Raw genomic sequence first — 27,393 nt, 5'->3', positions numbered from 1 at the left:
CGAAGGGACCCAAGAGTCAGGACTATTGCTCAAGCACTGAGCTTTGTTTCAAAGCCCTGGTGAAAGACACGGACACAAAGCTGAGACACTGCAGGGGATGAGTAAGGATCCAGTGCAGTGCAATTCAGAGCTGAGATACTGGTGTAAAAGTGGTGTGAGCCTGAGCAGATTTGGCTCTGCCATTCCCATTTGACAGTACTTACGCTCTTTTGCGCATTATGTTTTATGGTATCTATAGGATTGGTTTGTTATCATTGGCAGTACCAAGCCAAAGACCTCTCCTTGATTCCCTCCCCCTGCATTGCACTGGGGACCTCCCTGTGCCCATTAGAGCAGCCTGAGGAAAGTCCTGCCTGTTGCCTTCTAGAGCTTGCCAATTCTTTATATTTTCTTTATATTTTACTATCTAGCAGCACACGCGCTCTTTATAGTAACCTGCCTATGTAGTATGAGCTAGTTCTTCTGCCAAAGCAACAGGTCAGGACACAGCCCTTCAGAGGAGAAACAAAGCAGCAAATGCTTCACAATGCTAATGGCAATTATGCAAATTTGCCAGGCCTGCATTCTAAAGCAGCCTTACGAAACAGCATCCATTCCCAGGATGGGAGCAGGAGGCCAGATCTGATCTGGCAGTCTGATCGCTCATCTGCGGTGTGCAGCTCTGCCGACCCAACAGGCTCCTGCTTCCTCGCCGAGTGGGAGGACGCTCCAGGTTCTGCAGGGTTAGTCAAGGATCTGATTTCGGGCACTGCACAGACCTGCTGCGCCTGGGCTCCCGGCCCCGAGGCATCTGCAGGCTCTGTTGCTGCCGGAGCTTCCCTGCTCGGGGGTTCCCATGGTTGGCCAGCACAGGGGAGAGCGTGTGGGACGTAGTGCTCCTGCCTGCCCCGTGCCATCGCCTGCCCGGCTCTCCTCCACACCGCATGAGTATTTCAAGGAAGGAGAAACCACAGGAGGTTGGAATAACATTGCAACCAGCTTGTTTTGCACGTAGGACCTGGGATAAGCAATGCCAGAGGAAAATTTTGCTGGCAGGGGTAGTGTCTGACAGGGGAGCACCTCGCTGCATCGGTGCGATCGTGTCAGCAAAGCCGCCCCAGTGCAGAGCCAGCCTTCGGCCCTAACTGTGTAACTAAGCCCTAACTAAGTAAAAGTGTGGCATTGCACGAAGATCTGCTGAGAAGTGAGAGGAGAAAGGCAGCAGGAGTGAAAGGCTACCAAAAGCTTTAGAGCCACTGCCTAGGCTCCATTTCGGAAGCCTCTTTGCAGCTTCTTCCAAAGCATCGAGCACCCTGTCCTTCCTGCCACCACCACGGTCCTCTCTGAACTTCCAGAGGCTGTCAGTAACAGTGGCCATGACACTGGGAATCTGTGGGGACAGCTACCCCTTTTGGGTGGCACATGGCACGCGGTATCTGGAAGCTCCCGAAGTGAATGAGAAGGCTCTCATTGACGCTGGGGGTGTGAATGGGCCGGGTAGCGGGGAGCTGTTGTCTGATAGCATGTTGGCAGCTAGTCGGTGTCAGGAGGCTAAATTCCTCCCTGGCATGCCTAATATTTGCCACTAGCTCAAGCCCAATTGCTCACATTCCTCTTTTATTAGCTGAAGACACAACCCACTCTAGAAGAGCAAATGAAAACCTGACCCTTGGGCACGGGCTGTGCACATCAAGTAACACTGCCTGCCTGTGCCCGGCACGCCGAGGGACGGACAGCAGCATCCTGAGCAGCCGCTCGGCAAAAAATAAGCAGGCTATTGAGAAACTCACAGGCAGAGGCATTTCCTGTTCCTTTAACATCAGAGCTGGAAGAAATATGCCAGGTTATTTTTCACTAAACAATTCAAAATGATGTTTTCTAAGCTCCCTGTAGCCAGTAATGACATTTTTTGAATATCAGGCCCTTGACTTAAGTAAACAAACTGACAAATTTGCTTCACTTGAGAACCAAAAACCACTCATAACAAAAAGTTTCCCCTATTGTTTTTGTCGTCATTAAGTAACTAATCCAGCGTTTGTTCCCAGAGTACCTGGGCACATCCAACAACCCATTTCCATTCAAGAAAATGTCCCTACGAATAAACTCTGAGCAGATCCTCCATGCGAGGAGAGAAATTGCACTCAGCAGGCTTGAAGCGGCAAGGAAAAAGGGCTGACCAGGCACTGTGGGGTCAGAGGGGGAAAGGCCTCTCTGCAGACCCCATTGCTAGCTGCCATCCCAAAAGCATTGTGATGGGGACATGAGGGCTGCCTACTCGGAGCAGCCAGGGCCAAGCTGAGCCAGCAGCACCCAGAGCAGAGCCTTCGCCTACCGGCTGAGCCACCGCCGGGTTTTGGTCTGCAGGAACCACCAGGAATGCTGGCTCACTTGCTTTCTTCCAGCCCCGTTTCCAGCTGGAGTATTACGTTTCCAGGCTTTAAATAAAAGGCTCACCCGCAAGGCAGCGTTGGAGAGGAGCTGGCGTAATCTGAAGCTGGAATCTCGGGCGGGAAAGGGGACGTGAAGAAAGACGCTGAAGTGGCACAGAGGGAGCCGGGGGGCGGACAAGGGAGTTATTCAAGGCTGATGGCGGGGGAGATGGGGAGCCAGTGTCTCAGGCAGTGCTCTGACTCGGACCCGTGTGAGCAGATCAGTGCTGCCCGGGGGTTTTCTTGCGGCAGGCTGGGGAAGCAAACAGCAGCAGCAGGTGGGAAAGCTGTCCTGCCTTTCTCTCCACCTATCGCAGGAGTATTTCAGCTCCTTGCTGTTGCCCCATTGCACTGGGAAAACGTCGGCAGGGACACTCCCTCCTCTGAGCAGCTTTCAGACCATGCTGGCACCGGGCGGGAGCAGGGAAAAGGTGAAATGTGTTGGTCCCGGTGGTGCAGCCGCTGGAGGCAGACAGCTGTGTGTCCCTGCGCCCTGTCCTGTGCTCGAGATCCTGGGCAAGCAGTAAGCAAGTCCTTTGGGAGGAGTGTGCAAGAAAAACTGGGCTGCTAAACGCCTGCTAACTTTAGGGAAAGAAAGGCGGTAGCCAGCCAGTGTTTCTGTCTTTCTGCTTGAGCTGGCACAAGCCCTGTCTGTAAAGGTGTCTCGCCAAGGCCCTGCTTCACCTCGTGCTCACCCAAGGTGCAAGTGGGGACATGGGAGAGCAACTGGCAAGGAATTACAGGCCAGGGGCCATGCAGGGAGCTGTCCAGTCTTATCTTCCCCACACAGCCCCCGGAGGAGATACAGGAGGCCTGCAGAGACCCCCAGGAGCTGGCTTGTGACCATTAAACCTAAGTCAGTCATTCACCATCAGCGTATTCTGCCTACAGCTCAGGGGTCTCCTCTCCCCACGGCTCCCCAGGCAGATGATACCTGTCCCGGGGCCCGGCGGGAGCGGCGCTTGTCTTTGTGTTCGCATCCCGTGTCCTGTTACAGTGCCAAAGCCTTTCTTGGGTTACGGGAGGCATGCAGTGTCAAGTGATCGCGCCTCGCACGCTGCTGCCTTGCAGCTCCGGGTTTCTCCAGCCTAACTCGGGCCGCCGGCAGTGCTCATGCCCTGAACTCCCTTTTCCAGCCCTGTGCCACACCAAGGTTGGGTCTTTCCCAGAAATGAGCGTATCGAGGAAGGCGGGTGGCTTGGCGCCGGCTCTTGTCAGGGCAGAAAGCAGCTGAGCATCACAGGGACAGACTCGGCACTAAAAAGAAGTGAGCTCTGCTGCAGGGCCATTTCCTTCTCCTAGCGCCGTGTGAAACCCGCTGTAACCATTAAACTCCCCTCGACTCTATACAGCTCCTCCCGGTTACAGTGCCTGATCTCTCACGAGAGACAGCACCATCCGATAATCCACAAAAGCAGCTTGGATGAGTGCCTGCAGATGTCCACCCGGCTATCGCCACAGGAAGGAGTGGCAAGCATGCACAGACACCTCCCTTCCAGCCCTTCCCGTGGCTCCTGCTGGACCCACGCTGGTTTCACCCCCACAGCCTTTCATCTGGGTTCAGAAGAGATGCCGGTAAGCGGAGAAGCGGCTTAATTTATTTATGGTACGCATTAACATTTATTCAGCCGGTTGCTGTGCATTGAGCAAGGTGGCAACCTGAGAGGTGACAGCCATTCCCCCTGCTGCCCGCCGAGCTGGGGCTCTCTGTACAGGCAGCCACAGATGCTTCCAGAACATGGAGCTGAGCAAACGTGATGCTGTTCTGCTAAGGGGGGTGGGAAGGATAACACGGCTCCCGTGACAGCCAGGCAACTCCGCCAAGGATGGCTGAGCACCCTAGAAAGAGCTTTGATGGAGATTCTGGTAGAGATAGAGCTGGGGGAAGATATCTCAGGGCTGTAAGCCATTTTGCTGCAGAATTCCCTGGTGATTTGGGTCTCTCTGCATCCCTCTGTGCTCACCACAACGTAAAAGACTTGGTGCTGTGCCATGTACCTGGTGTCACAGTACTTAGAGCAGGCCAGCTGTGGCACCAGGGCAGCCAACCTTCCTCAGGGGCTGGCACCTCTGCGGATCTGCGTGGCCCAGCAGCTGGGACCTGGGCGCTGTGAGCTGCATGCTATCGAGTCACAGAATCATTGAGGTTGGAAAAGACCCTTCAGATCGTCAAGTCCAACCATCACTACCAAGTCCACCACTGAACCATGTCCCTACATGCCACATCCACACGTCTCTTAAATACCTCCAGGGATGGTGGCTCCACCACCTCCCTGGGCAGCCCGCCCCAACACCTGACCACCCTTCCCATGAGGAAATTCTTCCTAATATCCAATCTAAGACATCTGTGTGCTTTGGATCTGCAGAAGGACGTTACCCAGCGAGCTTTAAATGCAGCAGATGTCTGTGTGCTCATCGCACCCAGACTTTGGAGGCCTGGCGGCGTGCACAGGCTGAGTGTCCAGCCTGACTGCACAGGAGAAAAATGGAAACATAAAAAGTCTCCTAAGCTCTGCATGTCCCTTAGCAGCATCATAATCACATAATCAAGGCCAGCTCGGCTTGATGTGATTTGTTTCATTATGAAACATAATTCTCCCTGGAATTTTAGTTCTTGCCTGCCCTCCACCCCCAAATGTGCCAGCTCACAGCAGAAACTGATGTTGGGGGAGGGAGGATTCAAGTGGGAAGGGGACCCAAACATTTAAATATCGGCTTAACACACGCTGAGTGTCCTTTGGAAAAGGCACGCTGAATTAGTGAGCAAGTCTCAAGCTCTGCCAGGCATAAACTCCATGGACGTGCTTGTGCATACGGAGCCGAGCAAGCCAACAGCCACTGATTTCTGCAGTAAATTACTGCAGCCCTCATAGTGCCCTGCTGAGGCGGGAGGGAAATCAGGGGCCGCTGATTTAATTCCTCTTGAGGATTTGGCCTCTGGACTTACAGTACTCATTTGAGGTTTGCTGTAATTTGGTGGGAGAGGTCCTGTTCTTGCTGAAATTTGCTTTTGGGGTGTGTCTGTGCAAAAAAAAATAAATAAAATTTGAAGATGTGAAGGTGTAACTCAGCATTTAAAATGACTTATTTGAGAAAGTGTTTGGTTTCAAAGCAGTTTTTCACCCTTTCCCTTTGCTTGCTTTTACGATGAAGGCATTGCAGGGTGGGCAGTACTCACCACCAGATGCTGCCACATCAGTCCTGTGCACACAATTAGATCCCACCCCAACACCCTGATAATTCAGAGCCCTGGGCTGTCTCCATCAGTGGGTGCTAACCTGAGCTCGTGCCCTGTTTCCAAGACAGACACAGACACAGACACAGACACAGATTTCTAGGTTGGAAGAGACCTCAAGATCATCGAGTCCAACCTCCGACCTAACACTAAGTACTCCACTAAACCATATCACTAAGCTCTACATCTAAACGTCTTTTAAAGACCTCCAGGGATGGCGACTCCACCACCTCCCTGGGCAGCCCGTTCCAATGCTTAATAACCCTTTCGGTAAAGAAGTTCTTCCTAACATCCAACCTAAAACTCCCCTGGCGCAACTTTCGCCCATTCCCCCTCGTCCTGTCACCAGGCACGTGGGAGAACAGACCAACCCCCACCTCACTACAGCTTCCTTTAAGGTAACTGTAGAGAGCGATAAGGTCGCCCCTGAGCCTCCTCTTCTCCAGGCTGAACAAGCCCAGCTCCCTCAGCCACTCCTCGTAAGACTTGTTCTCCAGACCCCTCACCAGCTTGGTCGCCCTTCTCTGGACTCGCTCGAGCACGTCCATGTCCTTCCTGTAGCGAGGGGCCCAAAACTGAACACAGTACTCGAGGTGCGGCCTCACCAGAGCCGAGTACAGGGGCACAATCACCTCCCTAGACCTGCTGGCCACACTGCTTCTTATACAGGCCAGGATGCTGTTGGCCTTCTTGGCCACCTGAGCACACTGCTGGCTCATATTCAGCCGACTATCAACCAATACTCCCAGGTCCTTCTCGGCCAGGCAGCTTTCCAACCACTCATCTCCCAGCCTGTAGCTCTGCTTGGGGTTGTTGCGCCCCAGGTGCAGGACCCGGCACTTGGCCTTGTTGAACTTCATACAGTTGACCTCAGCCCATCGCTCCAGCCTATCCAGATCCTCCTGCAGAGCCTTCCTGCCCTCGAGCAGATCGACACACGCACTTAGCTTGGTGTCATCTGCAAACTTACTGAGGGTGCACTGGACGCCCTCATCCAGGTCATCGATAAAGATATTAAAGAGGACCGGCCCCAGTACTGAGCCCTGGGGGACACCACTTGTGACCGGCCTCCAACCAGATTTGACTCCATTCACCACAACTCTCTGGGCCCGGCTATCCAGCCAGTTTCTAACCCAGCGAAGCGTACGCCAGTCCAAGCCCCGAGTTTTCAACTCTCAGTTTCATTTTCACATGTCTCTGTACAGTTTCCTATTTACCTTGCAACTAAAATGTTTCAGACCCTGATTTGCAAGATTTGCAAGAGCTTTCAGAGCACAGCAAAGGAAATGATGCTGTCAGAGGCAAGATGAGCTTGACTGAGATGGCAGTCCTGCGTGCAGAGTAGAGCAGCACCTGAACATTGCCACTCCTCAGCCTCTCTCTTCTTTCTGGGCTTAACACATGTCCTTTCATCCCCAGACAAATGACAGACACAATTCAAACCTTCTCTTGGCACCTGCCCATCATGCAGCATCGAGGCCACAAGTAGCCCTGTCCAGTAGCATTAAATTGCTCATCCACCTTTATTCCCATGTTTCACTTCTTTGCAGCTAATCAAAGTTAGCAGTTCCTGTGTTTAACACTTCATCCTCTAAGTACAGTCCCTACCTTCCCACCAGTGCCCTCTTCTCGAAATCCATCATTTGGGGGACACAGTTTCAGGCCACTCCACACTGATAAAACTCCAGGCAAAGCCATCCAGCGACCAAAAGCACTTTCCAGGGACAAACACAGCCACCCTCGCCTTGCAGCACCAAGGGGAGCTTTTCAACCAAATACAAGCTCCCTGACAAGGGGCTGTCACAGCGCTTCCACACCCAGTGCAAACATCAACATGGCAAACTGACAGCTCTCTGGTGGGAACGTTTGCAGGTTTGGTCTCCCTAAAAGCTGCAAGTGTTCCCCCCAACAAAACCCCTTCTCCTTATCCAGAGAGCATCTGAGGGGGATGACTTCTGACATGGCTCTCTGCTTGTTCTGCCCATCCCAGCATACCCCACAGGGCTTCACCTGGGATGCATTAAGAGAGCTTCTAAGACCAGGAAGAACTGTTATTGATTCCTAAATGTTCTCTACTGCTCCTCAGCCTGTGTTTCGCTGGCTCCTCTGGAGCTCCAGTGGTTTATGGACAAGCAGCAGATCAGACTCTGCACAAGCGCTGATCCCACCGATTCCCTCTGCTTCCGACCAGCCAAAGGGCACTGGAGTTTTCATGGCTCACCGAGTAGTTAAAAGAGTATAATCATTAACATGCTGAGGACAGTTTTTCCTTTGCTGGGCCCCTTATGGGGTTATCTTGATAGCATAACTGGAGAGGATCTGGGTGGCGGGTGGGGGGCGAGAGGAAGCCGTGCCTGCGTTTGCTCGTCTGTCCACATGAAATCACCACTGTGCCCCACATGGGAGACAGCAGCATGGAGGCAAGGTGTGTTTTCACTGCCATGTCAGGGCAGCCTGCTGTGCGTGGAGGTCTGATACACAAGGCTGAGTACCAGCCTAAAGCTCCCTAGCAGCTGTCTCCAGATCTCCAGAGGTGCCCTTGCTATAGCAAACCCTACATGTCTGTGGGCATGACTTACCGTACAGGTCCTTTGCGCTCAGCTTGGAGGCTCCGTCCGCTCTGCCCATGCTGCCACTGTAAGAGAGACAAGGCAGAAATCAGCCGTCACTTGTTAACCTTGTTAACATCTGCTCTCACGTGCGATGCACACGGCAATCGTCACCGCAGCCCCATGGCAATCCCAAAGGAGAGCAGAACTGCCCTCCTCACCACAGCTATCTGGTATGCTGTGGCCCCGAATCACCTGTGTTTGCTCCTCTGACCGTGCCAGGGAAAAGGAGAACTCCCATTTTACCACCGAGTCCACCTAAACCCAAGGCAGCTTAAGAGCCAGGCCTTAGGGCCCTTGTTAATGGACCCTTTTAAAACCCACTGCAGCTGCTCAGACACTGAACACAGCCCCTGTAAAATGTGCAAGGACGTAACTGAGCACAAAATGCTTTGAGTTTGGGGTGTCAGGCCGCCAGGCATGGGTTATATCCCCTGTAAGGCCATCCCTCCCCCTGCCCTGCCTGCCTGGGCTGTGTGTGGGAGTGCTCAGCCTGAGGGAATTGTGGGGACAGGGGAAGATCAAAGCAGCACCTCAGGGTGTCAGGCACCATGGCTGAGGCAGGGGGTGGCTGGCAGCTCCTGTCACGATGTCCCCCTGGGTGCTGGCGATGCTCGGCAGCACTCTTACACCTGTACCCCGCTCTCTGGAGACCAGGAGTGTGCAGGAAGGACGTGCCCGTGAGGTGAGAGGCTGTGATGCTGGGTACCACCACAGCTTGTGAGGTGCCCAGGAAGGGTGAAACAAACCCCTGGAATTTTCAGGGGATGGCAGGTGGGACCCGCAGAAGCATCCCCCCAGGTGGTGGGAAGGAGCAGAGGTGCCAGCCACGAGATGGAGGGAGCCCACCATGGAGATCCTTACTTTGCTGAGCCAGGGCTGCTGCTGAGGGATCCCTTGAGACTCATGTCGCTTCACAGGACAGGCAACTGCAGCGGAAGCAGAGAACACAGGGTTAGCAATCAGAAACCAGCCATCACACACTCAGATGATTTATCCGTGTGCATGGTGCCCTCCCCACCTCTGATTTGGGGTCCCCAGGCAGCAGCCTGAGCAGGTGAGAGCGGTCAGTTGGGTACAGTGGGGTTTCCAGGCCGGTCTCTGCCCCGTGGCTCAGACACTTGTCACAGCTCTGACCTGGGCCGAGGTGAAGATGACACAACCTTTCTGAAACCTACTTCCACCTCTACCCTCTCACCCAGCCCATGCAGGCACACCCAGACTCCGTGGCATCTCAGCACAGCCGCCTTCTACCAACGCAGCCCTGATGATGGTTTAGCATGGCCTGACGAGGCCTTTGCCTTTATGGCCTGTCTGAGGCCATTAACAGGCTCACAGATCACTGTGGCCGTGTGCTCACCATGATAAGTGTCCTGAGTCATTTTTCATGCACATACTGCCATTATCTTATGCCATGTGGCTCTACACCAGCTGTTAAAGTATCCTTACCCAGCGTATTCCCCAACTAGAGAAAAGACTACTCCACCAGCAGCATAAGGATGGAGAAAAAAATTATTACACTGGCTGGCTACTTGGTGAGAGGCAGGCAGGCTTAGCACTGATATTTCACCTCCTTTTGCTGATGAGAATTATAAATAACGAGAAAATGCTTGAGAGAGATGCAGGCGCTGCTCTGAGAGCAGAACTGCAAGAGAAAAAAAGGAAAGGAAAACAAGGTATAATAAAAACTTGGGGGACATTTCGTATTGGGATCCACGATATCCACCTCAGTTCTAGTGCGTGAGTTGAAGGAAAGCCAAGACAAACTCCTCAAGATTTTTTATTCCCTTTTGAGAAGCTTGGGAGGCACCTGTGTGTGGGCTGTGCACTCAGCACCTCTTTTCCTTCTCCTGGGTCAGATCCCTCTCGCCTCATTATAAAATTGTCAGAATTCAAAGGTATGGCTTTAAAATACTCATTGGTGGTCTGAAGAAAGGCATTAATCACTGTCTTCAGTAGGAGCTCCTGCAATGGGACCTTTCAAGTTGGTTGGCACGTGCAGAACTGCCTCCCTGAGGTTTTGCTTAACTGAATTTAGGCTCGATCTGTGTGCAATCCCTGGGGAACACTTTGGAGTCATCCCTGGCATCTGGGATTTCCCAACAGGAGGCTGACTGTCTCTGCTGCAGGGCTTGTTGTATCATCAGCAGAGCTGCCCGAGATTCCCTAGGTATCCGGTTTTATTCCTCGTGTTGGAAACGCTCGCTTGTGGTATTTTGCTCTGTGCGTTTTGCCCTGAGGTCAGGGCAGATTCACAGCCTTCCTACCGATTATAACACGTCAGAGGGATGTGCTTTGTGGCGATACAGCTCTCCAGGTGAGGCACACAGCCTGTGCGCACACTTCATGCGGGCACGCCGCTACTACCATTGCACAGCCACATGCTCGTGTTCACACTGACTCCCCTGGCATGTTCTGGGCTCAGCCTGATGGCTTTCAGCCTATTTTGTATCGCAGTAATGCTCCTCAGTGCTAAGGCACGGGTAGAAATTACTTTGAAGTGCAATTTGTAGATAGTATATTAAATTCCCATTTTCATATATTAAATTCCCATTTTCATCTCTCTTTTGGCAGACACCAAAGTCCATGCACACACAAATGTGGCTATAAATTCATATATGTTAGAATAGAAACTTGGTGTTCTGCCAACCTCTCTGAGCGTAAGAAAACCCGTCCCTGTGCCCAGCCTTAGGTACCTGTGAATTTTTCCTCTGTTAATAGCTGTCTGCTGGTTTCCTCTTACAGTCCTCAAACGGTTCCTATCTCTCAGATCTCTGTGTACATTAGCATAAGATACCTGGAAAAGGGAACGTGCTCTAATAAACCCAGCTCTCTTATGTTTACTTTATACTGTCTGAGCACTTTAGTCCCATGGCTAATGATCAGAGCTGGGAACGTTTCTGCTTATTAATGTAATATTTCTGGCTCCCTTTCACTTACTGCCGCAGGGCCGTGTCCTTAATGGGCAGAAATCCAGGTTACTCCAGAAGGTAAGGGAGTGCCGAGTTTGGCTGGTGGAGTTCAGAGCTTGCTCCCAGGCCCCAGATGTAAAAAACAACAGGAGGAACCAGGGTCGTGGCCGAGGACATGCTGCTTTTGGTTTCTCCTTCACAAGAAAAAGACAAACTCTAGGGGATCTGGTCCTGCTTTCGGAAGAATCCATCTGGCCAAATCCTGCCTTGCTGCCAGAGGAATGGGAATGGCAGCATTCAGTGCTCAGCCTCAGGGGTAGAACAGGACCAGCCATAAAATGGGCCAATTCTTTATCTGCTGACGGTTAATAAGAAAATACCTAAGGGAATAAGCTGGGCTCCCTAGAGGAAGGCAGAATGAGCTAGTGTGTACCTCAGCTAGTAGAAGTGTCGCCAGACCTTTGCAGTTACCAGAACTACCTGCCAATGTGCTGCCTGCAGTGTGCAATGGGAACAACCCGCCGCCCAGGAAACAGCACGAGGGGTTTTGTGCCACTTATACGCTGATGCTCCAACAGGCTTTTGCTTAGCCGAGCAGAAGCTGCAATGCGTTAGCATGAAATGTCAGCAGTGCTGATATCAATTGCTCTGTCCGACCCATCTGCCTGAGTGATCCCTGCTCCATCTCCTTGTTCGTAATTACAGTAACCCCAGTGCCGCCAGTGCCCCCCTCCCTTCGCCTGCTGGGAGGTTGTGCTCGCTTCCAGGTTGCCTGCACCTGAACAAGGGCACGGAGCAGGGAGCAGTGCGAGCGCCTGCCGAGTCAGCAGGTCTTTATCCTGTTAGGCTCCCTGCTTTTTATTTATTCATGCTATTTTCATTATTTAACCTTCTTGATGCTGCTTTAAGGACCATGTCTCTGTTCAAACTTGTGTTAAGCAAAATGAGGGTGTGGTGTGATGCTGACCAAATTAAACCAGGACAGATCCTTGTGCCAGACCTTTTAATTCGGTTTAAATTGTCTGATATTAATTGAATCCTGGCTGGTTGACTGGGGGAGGACACACTTCTGAGGGGTTGGAGTCTTTATAATTATTTTGCTAAATTGAGAGACAACCAGACTTGAATAAGATGAAGAAGTGGCTGAGAGAACATCACCTCTAAATGTGGATGGAGCCAGGGACAAGAAGCGAGAAGCTCAAGGGGCTGTGGCCGAGCAGCTTGCTTTCCTGGGTTCCCCGTCCCCATGGTGACATCCCTAAGAGCTCCATCAACCTGCAACCCCGATGCACATGCTGTCTTCTCCCTGCTGTCATTTCAGCTGTGCTCATGCTCTCCTGATTAGAGGGTTCCTGATCTCTCTCTTATCTCCCTGCAGGGTGTGGCTGCTTTCTCCTCCTTCCCCAGTGGGGCCAGCATGCATAAGGAAGGGAAGCAAGAGGCAAATTTAGCAGTGATCCTGTAAAGCCTCCATCCCACATCTCTGTCCGCCCAAGCCATGCCCAGAGGTCCCATGTGCTGAACTGGGGGCCCAAGGGAGACCAGTGGAAGCCAGTGCTGAAGGACACTGAGGTGGGTGAAGCATTGTGCTTTAAAGCCAAGGAAATCTCACTCCCTGACTTTCCGGACATCCTTGCCCTTGAAGGTCAAATATCCTCCCAAAGACACACACACATTCATGATAGGAGCCTGTCATTGTTGTCTGTGCTACATTTCTGTACTTTTATAGTAAGTGGAAAAGGGCCATGCATTGTTTTGACTTTCTTTGAGCCTTTGAAGAGGGAGCTGCACCCCTGCAAGGGTGGAGAAGCTCTGGGATAGAGGAAAAAGTAATAGCTCTCTTCTCTGTGGGCTGATCACTGCGATTGTCATACGGTATTTTTATCAGGAATACTTCCCGCTCGTCTGCTGTGGTCATGTATTGTTTTTGTTCTCAAGCAAATGGAAAGGGATTGTGAAAAATTCTAAATGCTGGGTGAAGATTGGACGCCTTGAAAGTGGGAAATACTCGTGTATTTTTAGGGCCAGTACAATTCTAATCATAATCACAGTGAATACCAATAACAATAGCAGCATCTAGTGCCTGCAAGTGTTTTTCCTCATGGGTCTAAGAGCACCTTTAAGACTGAGATCAGAGTGGGCTGGAGAGGGTTTGTTGCTGTCAGAGCCCGTCACAATACATAGCTGTAGCAGCAGAGAAACGCTGGGCAAAATGTAACAGGTTTTGCTGGAGCAGCAGAAGAAAAATAAGGCCAAGCTCTACTTAAGACACTTGTGAGTGGAAAATTTGATGTGTTCAGTCTGAAATGATCTCCAATTTTACATCTGTTAAAACAGCAGGATTGTATACTTTAACGTCAGCTAGATTGCGTTTGATGTTTATCAAGGACAAAATATATTCATCTATGTGTAAGAGCTGTTTGAGTGCGATTTTCCCTAAGTTGGTATTGAATGAGATTTTTGAAATATTCCATTTTCATTCCAAGCTGGGATGAAGCCAAATCTCAGAAACTTTCAGGAAAAATATTTTTTTTTTTTTAAAAAAAAGAACCTTCTTTCTCTGTGCAGTTCTGACTAGAGTTACTTCACCTGTTTTATGCACAAGAAAACTGTGGCATGAAGAGGTGGAAAGAACTCGTCAATGACCATGTACATCTTGGTCCTAGAGGAAGGAAAAGAAACCTCAACCTTGCATTTCATCCATTGCTCTGTCTGGTAGGACTTGCTACTCCTGAGCTGGGCAGAGTTTAAGAACCATCTCCAAAACCTTAAAACCCAACAAGCTACCTAGGTATAGAAGTAAGCTTTTCTGTGCATGGGCTAACTCACTTCTAACAGACCTTGAAAAATTCTGCTAGGTGTGATAGGACTTCCAAAATGCCTGTGGACTTGCACTGAAACATTATCCTAATTGGAGCCATTGTGCTAATACTGCTGGTTTAACCAATGTGTCACCAAAAAGGGGCCAAATAGGGCTTGATGTCCATAGCCTAAAGCTTTTCTTGACCAGATTGGGCCAACGGGGCTGAGGTCAACAAGTGAAGCAGTCCAGGCAGCCCCATCCATGCAGCACAGAGCTGGTGGTGGGAATGGCCTTGTTCTGCCCCACACGTGAAGTGCCCTGGGACATGGTGAGGGAAGGCACCACCAAGCAGGTGACGGGGCTTGGGCATGGGTGAAATGTACATGATGGAAAGGCTGCCCCAGGGCAGGAGGGCACGGATCCCCGGCAGCATGCTGCTGTTTGTGCAGGCAGCCACAGCCGATTGGATGGGCCAGGCAGAGGTGCTTGATAGGCAAAAGCCTCAGCAAGCAGCAAAAAGCATCAGTTAGAAAGTTAGAAACATTAGCTGTCCACCTCGTGATGCTATCTTTTTAACTTCCCAGGACAACAAAGCGCTGTCTGTTAGAGTTGCTGGGTGTTTTTGTAAGGGAATGTCACGCTGATGAAAGCTGTTTGACGGCCTGTCCTGCGGAGCTAGGTCTTGTCATGTGTACAAGAGCAGGGGAGCACAGGCACTGTGGCAGGACGTGTCCTGCGCTGCTTGGCTCGTCCACGTTCCAGACAGCCCCTGTGAGCGTCCCTCCAGCTCCCATCATCTGCCCTGCCTGCTGTGGTAACATATGGGGGAGCTGGCAGACAGAAGGGGCAACATCCCATGCCATCCCACTAACAAAACAGCTTTGTGGTGTTGGGGAGGCTCTGCGGTGTGTGCTCAGTGCTCCCCATGGGGCACCTGAGAGCTGTAAATTCACATGGCCTGCTTTAGGTCTCTAAAGTGCTTGTGGGGTGTAACCCAGGAGCCTGCAGCAAATCTAAGAATATTAACCTGGGTCTCTTGTGTCCCGGTCCAGCATCCTTATGAAGGACCCACCCTTCTCTTGCCTTCAGTTGCTTTTCTGAACCTGCCAGTAAGGAAGTCTGGCAGGGCTCACTGAAAGAAACTCAAGCCTGTTCTGTAGAGCCTCTTCCAAGAGCATACGCTCCTAAAAAACCTATGTTTGGGCTAGTCAGATAGCATCAGGGGAAACCCATATCCAGAGCAAAGAAGCAAGTGAACATGCCACGTTTGTTGTTGCTGCTTTGTAAGAGCAAGCAAACAAGGCTCTTGTTTCCTCTTAAGACTGAAATTTCCAAATCCCGTCTTTCAAATCAGGCCTTGCAAATCAAGGTGGTTCAGCAAGACCAAGTCCAAACTTCACAACTCCATTTGAACCTGTTGCTGGTGATTCCGGCTTTGAGAAGGGAAAAGCATCCAAACAATCTCTCTCAGAGACTCCCTGGGAGTCCCCTTTATTATCTGCCCTCTTTGAGATGTCTTTACAGAGCCCCATGTTTTGGAAAGCAATGAGTCCTGTTTTTTTGTTTCCTCCCTCCCACCCATGGCACCCTTTCAAGTTTTCATCTTTGCAGTGATAGAGCCACTCAAGATCACGGGGCGCTTTGGGAAGATGCTAGCCCCTATGGAAGAGGTGAGCCCAAATGCATGCATAGCATCAGGGTACGCACAGCATGTAGGTGTTACAGTCATTAGAATCACAGGCAGTGGGTACAGCCTGCTGGGTGCCTGGAAGGAACACTCCCTGCTCTGCACACAGGATTTTTCACATTGCAGACATTCTCCACAAGACAAGCACCCGGATAAATACAAGCCAGCCCAGCAGGTCAGTGACATCAGTTGCTGGCAGAAAGATGTTGTGGATTTAGCCAAATCCCAGCTGGGACTGGTGTGTCACTCACTGTATAGCTATTGAACACATAGGCCCAGGTAGAGAAGAACCAAGTCTTCTTCAGCCTCCGTGGAAGAAGCAGGGAGCAGCTCTTTTAGACCAAGACACCTCCGATCTATAGCTACCCCTCTGCTTTGATGGGCCCTGACTGCTGCTTTTTAAGTCTCTCCCCTTCTTATATGCTGTGCCCTTCTGTGCTCAGCCCAAACGGGATAAGACTTATACCCATCACTGAGGATCACAACCGAGGAGCCAGTGCCTTGTTCACCAACCTCCTCAGAAACAACAACTTGTGCTTAAAAAGTATTTCCTGAGAAAACAGGCCTACTTCCCAGCATCGAGAGGGGAACACCCACACGCTTGTCCGGCAGTTGGGCTTGGCATGAGCGGTCCCTGCGGGCCACACAGCCCTGCCAGCTTGCACTAGGAGTTTGGAGGCAACACATCTGCTGTCTGCACTATTGATCCGTCATGGGGCTGAAATGGAAGCTTGTGTTGATGCTCAGAAACACAAACTGATACCGTGGAGCAGAAGTGCCAACATTTACAAATTCCCAATGTGAGATTCACAGATCACCTAGGGAAAGGATGGGAAATCATCCCCCTGCAGCACACCTTTATACACATGCAGGCGTGTGTGGCTGTTTGCAGTCTGTGGCTGATCTGCAAACAGCCCTTAGTGGAGGCCCAGGTCAGGAGCCCAGGCAGTGCTGGAGGCTCTGGGTGCCCACAGAGGCCGGTGTGGCAGAGGAAGGCTCTCCGCACAAGCTGAACCAAACTAGGAGCTTTTATATTCCTGCCAGGAGGTAAAACTCCCCTTAAAGAAACAACCAAAAGCAAGTCTAGACAGTGCCTTGCCCTATAAATATCCAGGGAAAACGCACAAATAGCCACAATCGCCAGGATCTTGGGACAAAAATTGGAAGCTGACTCCACCTCTGCTGCCCCCCTGAAAGAAGTGTGGGCAGAGTCCCCGGGCTGAGTCACAGCTCCTGAATTCACACTTTTCCTTTCTCTTGGAGAAACCCCACAGAAGCCACGGAAAAGCACAGAGCAGGCCTGGGCTCGCTGCTTCTGCTGAGCCCGGCTCTTCCAGGGCTGCCAAGCTGAGCATTACCTGTGCTTGGGCTGCGGTTTAGCAAGCCTCAGAATCCAGCCCAGAAATAGCGTGCCAAGTATTAATAGATGCTTTTGGAAACATGGAGGGAGGTGGAGGAGTGCATGCTGTATGAAAGCTTTTTAAAATGGTGTAAACTAAAAGATCCTAGTTCCAAACTATCCCAATGGGACAAAGCGTGCTCTCAGTCCACTGGGAAGAAATGCAACACGAGTTTCTTAGGATTCCCAGGAAGGGAAGAGTGGTGTGGGGAATTTTGTAGCCTTTTCCTCCAGCCTGTTTTCCTTTGTGCCCACACCTTCTGCGAGCAAAGGCTGTCCCCTTGTCTGGCTGCTGGCAGATGGGGCATCGGGAAAAGAGAGTCGGGCAGGGAATGAGGGGGTTAGAGGGCAGCAATGGGGTTAGAGCTGTGATTTTCAGAAGGGGGAAGGATTTGACACTGCGCCTCTGTTGCTGGAAGGGATCCTTTTTATTTTCTCTGCATAGAAATCAGGACTCGAATGTCAGGCCAGTAAAAACAGGGAGTGACTGCATGTGTGTCATGTTCCAGAGCAGGATGGATCACAGCCCAAGGCGCTGCCCTGTTCTGCTCCAGCCCAGCCTGAAGGAGGGCATTGAATCGCCTCTGTCTCCAGGCAAAGCACCAAAGCCCTGTGCGCAGCTGGCAGCGTGCTCATGTCTGCTGGCTGCAGGCGATGACTCCCAGAGCTGGTCCTCACGTGCTCCTCACTGCACAACAGGAACACCTCTCCTTTCTTGTTCGGCTTTTCCGGGCTAGAAGGAGTTTGAAGGCTTTGCCAGCAGAGCTGGCACCGGTGTGGCAGGATGGGCTAGCAGCCGGGGCGATGGGGAAGGTGTAGGAGAAGGTTCCCGTCTGCGTCCCTGCTGTTTCACGCAGTGGTGTTAAGGCTCTGATCAAGAGCACAACAAGCTGTTCTTCCTTGTGCTGGGACTTTAAGAAAGGAAAGCGAAACCACTTCTTCCAGAAGTAGTAGCTGGTCCAGCCGTCAGCCGACTGCCCTGACACCACACTGACACCTGGGTGGCCCCTGTTATCCCCCAGGGGTGTCCGCGGTTTATTGCCAGTCGCAGCCGTGCAGATTGGTGAGTGACTGGCCACTGCAGTGGTGATTGCTTTGGGCTGACCACCCAAGTGCATTAATAGTTCATTAAACATTCGCTTTAATGTGTAGGTATGCTGTGACTCCACCTACTACCGTACAATCCTTACAAGCCAGCCTCTGCAGCTACTGCTTTTACAGGTGACCTAGCAGATAAATTTGGCAGACAAATGCATTTTCCACACTGCTTCCCAGCAAAGGCCTTAGCCCCAGGAGGACCATGACACTTAAACCTGAACATTGCTTGCCTGGCTAGTGCCAGCCTGGACAGGGAAGAAATGCTTCAGTGGAGGATGTCTGGGTGGCATGGCTGGTCCCTCACCAACTCTCAGGAGGGGCAGGAGGAGTTTGCCTTGTAAACAGACTCCTGCACGCCACTAGTTCATGAGTAAGACAGGGGTGTTGAGATTGATGGACGTTTCCACTGCCTCCTCCTAAAGGAAGAGTGTTTTTGGTCACTCCCTGAAGTGCTGATTCATTTGTCTGGCAGAGGTTCAGGTGTGCAGCAGGGCAGCTAGTGTGTCAAGAGCTTTTTTTTGCAGCTGAGAGAAGTTTGTTGTTAGGCTGAGAGTCACTTTTGGGGCCGTGTTCATCTTCAGTTTGTCTCCAGTATGGTTGTCTTGAAGTCCCTGGGGTTGCAGCAAGATGTAGAACATGATGGGTAATTGTGAACCAAGGAATGCTTCTTTCCCTGCGTAGGAAGGTCACACCACAAGATCATTCCCCAGAGACAGGGAGAGGACTGCAACCTTTCTCCCTCTGCCTGTGCCAGCAAGTAGCTGTTCCACACTGCTCCCTACTCCTTTTGCAAATGTCTGCCTATAGCACTTTGGGCTCGGGGCAGCTAATGCATCGATAATTTTCATTTCCTGCTTTAAAATTCACCCTCTGACTTTGGCCAGGAAGGTGGGGCAGAAGATATAAGGGAGATTCATCTCTTGAAAATCGCATTTGATGTTTTAAGGTTTTTCCAGCCTCTTTAGCCTAATCACAACAGCATTCGTTGCCACCTCTTCCCACCCCATTTTATGCTTCCTACTCATATCCTGTCTGTGTATTTTTGGCCACTTACAAACAATTCATTTGAGCTAAAACTTGGCACGTGGGAGCACCGGTACAAGTGTCACTGCAGGAAAACAAGCTGACATCAGTTTAACCAGCTCAGGGACTTGGTGGCAACCGCGGTACCAGGGACGTGACAGGGCTCAGGTCAAATTTTGGGCTGGCAAGGTGTGGGGATTCTCTTATCAAGTATCACTTTCTGGTCACCCCTGGAAGGCAGAAACAGGAGTTTCTCAAAATGTGCTTTGGCTGTCAGTCATTTATTTGTTTTAACTGTGAAATGTTGAGATTTTTGGATTCCTGCAGAATCCCCCTAGGAACTGAAATGGTGATTTCTGATGCAAAATGTGTTCTGTTGGAAAATATTTGACCAAACTTCCATGCTCTGCTCTGAGGATAGCCTCTTTTGCATGGTGAGTTTGCAAATGAAGAAATAAGGGCAGAATGTGAGTGAAAATTATTAAAGTAGGGAGTGTTGCTTTTCAAAGCAGGTTGGCAAAGCCATATCATACATTACAGGCATTGCTGTTTCTGCTGTCACCACTGCCCAGTATAAGAAACCTGCTTCTCGAAGGAGAGAACATACAGAGAGTCAGGAGATGACTGGCTATGGATAAACCACCCCTCTGCAGAGCAGTTTCAGGTTCCCTGATGATGGGTCTGGGATTACACAGAACAGGGATCTGCTTTTCCGTGTCCTGTGTCTATTTATGTTTTCCACAAATCTGCCCAGATTGCTCTTGCCAGTTACGGTGTGTCATACTCCTGCTCCCTCTTCGGATTCAAAAGACGAGATGCACAGGCACTGAAAACAGTGAGGGAACGAGAGCCAGGTGCTATTGCCAGAAACTCTGTGCAGAAAACCTGCTCCTTGCATAAGACAAACTGCACATCAGGGATGAGATTTCAGCTCGCCAGTCTGCAGCAGGTCTCCTGTGTATCCTCCAGCACATCCTTTAGACCCTGCAGGGCTCTGCTCCCACGGGTGAAAGGGCAAATAACAAAAATGGCGTAACAAAACTGTACGGTCTCACAAAGAGAGAGCTGCAGGCAGCAGTAGAATCAGCTCCTGTGGCTGGGAGGAGAGGTGCAGGGCAAGTGCCTGAGCTGGGAAGAGCGGCTGGCTGTCAGGGGAAGAGTTGCACTTGGTGCCTGGAAAGCCACAGAGGATGGGCACAAGGGCAGGTGATACAAATGGGCTCATTCCTTGCCTACTCTCTTTAACCTCTTCTTAAGCACCATGTCATGCTGTCCTCTTGACCTAACTGTAGTGTTTGTTGGCAGTCTCCTAGAGATGTTCCTCGTATCAGCCCCTGTGGATGACTTAGGATACAGCCACCTCCTCCTGGTAGTTCCTCTCTCCTGCTTTAAGCTCCTGCTTGACTTTCACGCTGAGGCCTGGGCTAAAGATGAGCGAGTGGTCCTGATTCCCCCTTAGTAACTGGCATTGTACGGTGACAAGTTACGGTCTTGGTTCCAGGAGCAGCTTCAGCACTTCCCACCCTCCCTGCTGTCCCTGGCCACCAAGGTGGTGGCCCCCAGCAAGTGTGTGCAGGAGCACTGTGACCCAGAGCAGGAACCAATAGGACTTGAAACCCATTCCCCCAGACTCACACGTTTTTTCACCTCGCTGGTTCATTTTCCAGCCGGGTCAGCTCCAGGACCTGACTCACAGCCCAGCCCCACGAGCTGTTGTGCCAGGACAACGAAGGAGAGTCACAGGAGCACGAGTGGCCAAGAATGCTTCAAGCCAGCATCACTGCCAAATGTGGAGCCTTCTCCTGCATGCATGCAGGTAAACCCTGGGCTTTCTCAGCGTAACCATCTGTGATCTGAAAGCTACCAGGCTCCGGGGATGAGGCCTGCAGGAGCGGGATTTTGCAGCACAAACAGCCAATTACGCAGTAATCAGAACAGTCCCGTGAGAGATCATTCCAAAAACAAACAAAAAAAATCTGTTCCCTTTGCCCTTTGTTTCATTTAGAATAGAAGGATGTGTGTGGTTGGGTTTATCAAAAGAATTTAAATGGCAGTTTCTAATCTTACAGTGCAGAAATGTTTTAACAATCTCACTGAAAAAAATAAAATAAAATTACACTTCTGCTAGGGCAAAGAGGAAAAGCATATTTGGTCCCTGCAGCAGAGGTCTGGGATGAGAGTCTGTGAGGATTACAAGAAACCAGGAGTGCTAACAGAGCCGGAAAGGGCATAGAAGAGTTTCCTGCAATGTCTTGAAGAGGAAAGGCTTCATCAGCTGCTCCCATGTGCTCACAGGGGCTTGGCACAGGCATTTCCAGTCCCAAAAGACTAAAGCTCTGCAGGCAGACACGAAGGAGACGCTTTCTGCTGTGGGAAGCTCAGCACTATTGAGCAGGTTACCAGAGAGGCTATGCCATCTCCAGTCTTTATTTTCAAGAACCGACCAGGTAAAGCCCTGATTTCAGGGCTGACCCAGCTTTGGTTGGGCTAGAGACCTCCTGAGGTCCTTGCTGACCTGAATTACCCCATGATCCTCAAAGGGGAGAGGGGGAATGAGCAAGAAAGCCCTTTTATGCAAAGAGGTGGGCAACCTCCTTGTACAGAGGTCGGGGTTGTCAGAGGATGGCACACCGTTGTACCAATGCAGGCTGCATGGATTCTCCTACACCTAAAGGAGGAAGCAGAGGTGCTGCTTTCTACAGCCTGTGGTTTAAGGCAGAGTCCAGCTCTCCTCGACAGCCTGACTGTCTTTAGGGCATGCTGATCACTCAATGAGCTGCAGGCTTTGATGGGAGGGGCAGGTAGCCCAGAAAAGCACAGGAATACATGTTGTTTTGAGAGGGACAGGGGGTCTCTGAGAAACCAAAGGCATTTATCCTGCACCAGAGAAAACACCAGCTTTCCTGAACAGCAGATATGCAACCTTGGTAGCAAAACTTCCAGCACAGTTCCCCTCAACTGTAGATAAAATTATATTAAATGTAATTTTTAGCTCTTTCAGTAACTACCCTTCCTGGCCTGACCTTGGTTGACAAGCAGCCCTCCTGCTCCCAGCGCTTCCTGAAGATGCTCTTTCAGCACACCCAGCCCTGGTGGGGCTCAGCTGGGCTATGACAAAGTGCTACTCCTGGCGTTCTCCTGCCAGGTCCTCATCAGTCCTGCTCTGTAGGACCAACTTGTGGCAAAAGCTTAGCGTGGGCCTACTGCTAAGCTGGGTGTTTTGAGCTAACCAACTCCTAATTTCGCTTGAGGTATTGCGGGACAGGATGCTGAGACAAGAGGTCCTGAGTGGCAGTCACCCATGCAGTGGAGAGCGGATTCTTCATGCAGCATCTTGGCAGCTATTCGCACTTGTCTGGCCAAGAACAGATTGTGTTGGAGCCAGCGTCACACACGGTGCTCTAGGGGAAACACTAAGGACTGACGAGAGTGGTGACAGCCCAGATTGGCCCTGCTGTCTTCACCAGTGCTTTAGATGTTCTCCTAACCTTTGACCGTTGGCTTACAAGGTCTTGGCAGGCAGGGAGCAGAGATTATGAGTTTCCTTGGAGTTGTGCCAGGTGTGGGGCAGATGTTCTGGGGACCTGTCTGGTCTAGTTTGCAGGTGATTGCAGCAGGCGGGAGCTGAGCGCTCAGCTTGTTTCATCCAGCCACCCTCAGCCCTCGCTTCCTAGGCTGTGATTAAACCTACATGACATTTCCTCCCACCGATCAGTCGCTGGGGCTGGGGCCAGACGCAGCTGCCTGGACACGGGGTGGCCCATCGCTTCTCTCCCTCCCCTGTGCTCAGCTCCATGCGGGTGTCAGGGTGAATTTGTCCAACTGCACTTCATCCTACCCATCTAAACTTTTGACACCCCAAAACACCTGCAGCAAGATGCTCCACAGCTCAGCTCTGCGTGGTGAGCTCAACCATCTCCTTTTGTCTGCGTCGCACTTGCCAGCTGCCAGTTTCACGGGATGCCCCCTGGCTCTGTTATCAGTAAACAACTGTTCCCATTTCACTGTCTCCATGCCACGGGCAGCATTGCAGATCTTGAGGACAGCAGCACCTCAGCTCTGTCTCTTCCAAGCTCAAGAGTATTGGGAGTTTCGTAACTTAAGTCACATATAAGTGAGCCCTTCCTTCTTTATTTTTAAACAGCAGCAGAGCGGAGGAGCAGTGGAAGAAGGGTGCTTCCACGTGTGAGAGGATTGCTCAGGCAGCTGATGGCCTGACCACACCTAGGGTGTTACCTGCTCCTACTGGCAAAGACCAGCAACGAGCACAGCTCTGTACATTTGCTTTCAATTTATCCTGTTCAACCTGCTCTCACCTAGGTCAGTACAGCAGCTCTTCTGACTAAGCTGCAGCTTTTCTGGCTTTTTTTTTTGTCAGTTGGTGAATTTTTTTATTTTTTATTTTTTAACTTATTCAAGCAGTAGCAACTGACAGCGGCAACAAACCTGACAGTGCTGTGGATCTGCAATCAACCCTGAGAGCCTTTTATGGCACATTTTCTCTCCCCACTTCTATTGAAAACAAAACAAAACAAACAAACATGCTCCCCACGTTATTCATATCTAACCTGCTCTGGCTTCGTTTGAGTGCCTGCTTGGAGTGAGATTATGCCGAGATGCTGGACTGGGCTCTCCCCTCACCAGCCTCTGTTACTGAAGTACTGCAGGGCCAGCTGAAAAATGCTGACTTGGACCATTTAGGAACCAGCGCTTTGACTTCAGTGGGGCTAATTGCTGATCCCATGTCGCAGATGTACTACTGTCCTCCTGCAGTTTGGAAGGGTTTGTGTCAGCACAGTTGTGTACCATCACCACCCGGAGATCTGCTCGGGATGCTGGCCTGCAGGTGCCTGGTGCTGCAAGGCTCCGTCCCCTGCCAGCCCGAGGGGCCTGGTTCTGTTCTCCTGTGGAGCTGAGCATGGATCCAGCCTGTTGAGGTCCATCTAATTCCAGTCAGAGGCTCGTCTCTCAGTGTTGCTTGGGTGCAGGCTGGGGCACACTTCATCACGGAAGTGCTGCCTGTGTCAGATACTAAGGGCTGGAGTCTCAGCAGGGGACAACTGGGGAGCCAGCCCCTAATACCGAACCTTACACTGGACAAGCAGCACCCACACCTGCACAGGCTATCTGGATGCTGGTTGTTCCTCTTCCCTCTTCAGAGAGTTTTGAAAGTCCCATATCTCGACCCAGAAGCAATGCCAAGAGCATCGGGTACTGAAAACAAGACGAACTGCCTTGCTGTGTGAAAGTCAGTGTTACAGATTAACCTGCGGGAATGGCCAGGAACAAGTCCATTCACTTCCTCCCCAGAGGAAAGCATAAATATCTTTCTAGGGAACAGAGAGGTTTTAATTAGTGCTCCCTTCTGCATAAAGCCTGGCTCTCCTACTCTGTCTCCTCAGATGAACACAGCTATAATTAAGAGGCAGCAGTGTCAGGAATGAGAGCAGGCTCCAGCCTGTGATTTATTAAGGGCTGTCATGGGTGCAATTACCTTTCTCTCTTCCCCTCTCCCCAGTGTTTTCATAAAGTGAATTTACTGATGAAAGGGGTGTCTCAGGCTAGGGCAAATAGATGCCTCAGTGGTTATCTTCAGCACAGACACAGCAAAGGCAGAGTCGCTGCTTCTTTCTCCATAGAGTTACCATCGAAAGCCTCAAACCTGGCTTGGAGGATTTCATGTCTATGAGTCCCAGTTCTGGCCCAAGCCCCAAGCCTCTGTGACTCCCTGTGAGCCACACCTGGACCAAGGACCAGCACCCACCAGCACCCTCCCCCAGCACCGCCAACCATCTCCTGCAGGATGAGGAGTGACCCTGAAGGAGTCCTGCTGGTGGCAACCAGGAGCGAGCAGCAGTAAAGGACAAGGCACTTGCTTTATCCTCAGCAAGGAGGTGGGTTAGGGTTAGGGTTTGGGTTTTGCTTTGTATTTGCTGGTGCAGGTATCTAAGTGAGCCCACAGCTTGGGTGGCAGCTCTAGTTCTCCCAGCAGCCAACGCCTCCAACACACAGAGAGCTTCTGAGTTAGACACAGCCCTGGTGTGAAGCCAGCCCAGGCACCTTGTCACCTTGTCCCGTCTCAGAAAACCACCGCGAGGAGCATCAAGTGAGTGGCACCCTGTTCCCCGCTGAAGCTCAGTGATCGGCTCCCAAATAGTTCCCACTTCTGGTCATCTTCAGCGAGAGGGAAGCTGCATGTAAACAGTCTGGGGGAGGCTGGTGTTGGCTTGGACTGTGCCTGCTCACTTGATTTAATCACCATCCTGCCAGCAGCAGTTTTTTTACTTTCTGAATTACTTAGCAAGGGTCAGCATTACTGCTGGGTGGCTGAACTTTGGTTTATTGCCATTCAAATGGTCCGCAATTTACCATTGTAGGATATAAATCTGGACAGGCTCAGACTGATAAGACAGTGAGGAAAAAAAAAAAAAAAAGGAAGTAGGAAGAACAAAATTCAAACAAATTCAAATTACGAAAAGGTTTGAGGTGCCAGTACCCCAGCTGGAAACCAAATAAAATAAAGCATTTGCTGGCTCTTTTCAAGGTGGTGTTGAAGACCCCAGCCCACCTAATGTGGAGTGTTACTGCTCTACTGGCCATCAAAGGAGCCGCCTTCACCCAGGGCAAGTCTGGGCTGGAGGCCAGTGAGCCACGAGAGCTCATTTGTGCCACGCCTGCCCATCATGGCAGCCAGGGCTGCTGCCAGATCCTATCAGCTGCCCCCTTCTTGTGAGTCCCCACCTTTGGCTTCCTCTTCCTATCCCCGTCCCACCACCACAACTGGGAACAGCCTCAGCACAGCCCCTCCTTGCTGTGGGAGGCCACGGGACACAGACTCCTTCCTCGTGACAACAAGCCCAGAACAAACACAGGGTCAGTGGAGGAAGGTAGCATGTGTGCCCACTGTCCAGACGGCAAGCTTTTGGGGAAGCTTTTGGTCTGCTTCCTTGGTGGGACCTCGGTGGTGGTGAGCACATCGCAATAAAACCCTTGGGAGCATTCAGGGAATGGGAACACGGGCTGGGCTCTCCTGGGGAACTGCAGTGCAGGTGAATGGGGAAGGTCTCCAGACTGGTCCAGCTCCCAGCTACACACCCTTCCTAACTGTGATTCTTCCTGATTTATCTGAACTACCAGGAAATAAAAACACCAGAGCTTTTTTGGTTAACCTCCTGTGGCATCGTGTATTTCAAGTTTGCAGGCAGTGCCATCCCCAGCCAGGTAGAAAGGAAACCTCCCACTTCCCTGGGAGAGGAAAAGCTCTCCCAGTTGTGCAGAAGTGGCCCCGTCCACGCAGGAGCAGCTCAATGACAGCAGTGCATGGGATTGTCTCTCCACGATCATGGCACCCCCTTCAAGTCCCTCTTGGCAGTGTTTCTGGAAGCTACCACCCTTCCCTTCCCTTCGAGTGGGAGGCTGGAATACCTCCTGGGTAGGCAGATAGGTATTTTTTTCTGGGCACCTGCTGAACCTTGGCCAAAGTAGGATGGTTCAGGAGGCCACGCTGGAAAAGTCAAGTGCTGCCAGGCCTTCCCGGTACTGCGTGCGTGTTGCTGTTCACCGCAAGACACCCTGCTGCCGAGAAGGCTTTATTGCAGCGCGGGAAGCCGTCGCTGCTGCTCCAGAAAGTCAGTGCACTGCCTGGGACACGCTAGGGAAGGCCGGTGAGGCTCGAGTATTTTTAGAGGGTGATGAATTTTATTGCCAATGACATCAAACTCATAGGCTAAAGGCCGTGCAAAGACACCCGCTGACTGCTGTTTTGTAAAACAGACATGAGGCCAGACATCAGCCCCGCACAAGGAGAAGATGGCTGAGTCCTCGTCAAAACCACAAACCTGCCCTGACAGCACACAGAGCGAGACCATGGCATGGAAGAGAGAGAGAAAGCAAGAGAGTGTGGTGGAGATGGCTCTAAAGCAGTGCCCCAGGACCCAGCCCTCGGGGAACAGCACTCCGAGGCTCCCCCCACGCGCTCAGGCTTTGCACCCGGACTTATTTGTATGGATGTTTCTCAAGCCCACACAAGCCAACGCGTATATTTCCTGTTTCACTCCTCTTTTTGTCTACCAGGACTGAAACCTCCCAAGTCCTTCAGCACATTAGGGTCTCTTCTGAATCGCTGTCCCTATGAAGTTATGCTTCCAGCCTGAATTCCCTGTGGCCCTACGAAAAGCTCTCTGTTTTCCAGCACATTCAAAGCTATCTGGTGGAGGGTC

At 51.3% G+C, this 27,393-nt stretch overlaps 1 protein-coding gene across 1 annotated transcript in view; it reads right to left on the bottom strand.

Moving 5' to 3' along the window:
- EPS8L2 (EPS8 like 2) overlaps positions 1–27,393 on the bottom strand; it is a 62,423-nt gene that overhangs the window by 32,717 nt on the left and 2,313 nt on the right. Inside the window, exons 2-3 of the mRNA XM_050711010.1 lie at positions 9,117–9,181; positions 8,223–8,278 (exon numbers count right to left, since the gene is read on the bottom strand). Coding sequence (XP_050566967.1) covers positions 8,223–8,278; positions 9,117–9,160 — 100 coding nt within the window. The 5' untranslated portion in view covers positions 9,161–9,181. The remainder of the gene's footprint in view (positions 1–8,222; positions 8,279–9,116; positions 9,182–27,393) is intronic.

Source organism: Cygnus atratus, chromosome 5 (assembly GCF_013377495.2).
Source record: "Cygnus atratus isolate AKBS03 ecotype Queensland, Australia chromosome 5, CAtr_DNAZoo_HiC_assembly, whole genome shotgun sequence".
NCBI lineage: Eukaryota > Metazoa > Chordata > Aves > Anseriformes > Anatidae > Cygnus > Cygnus atratus.
This window is presented reverse-complemented; position numbering and strand designations above follow the sequence as displayed.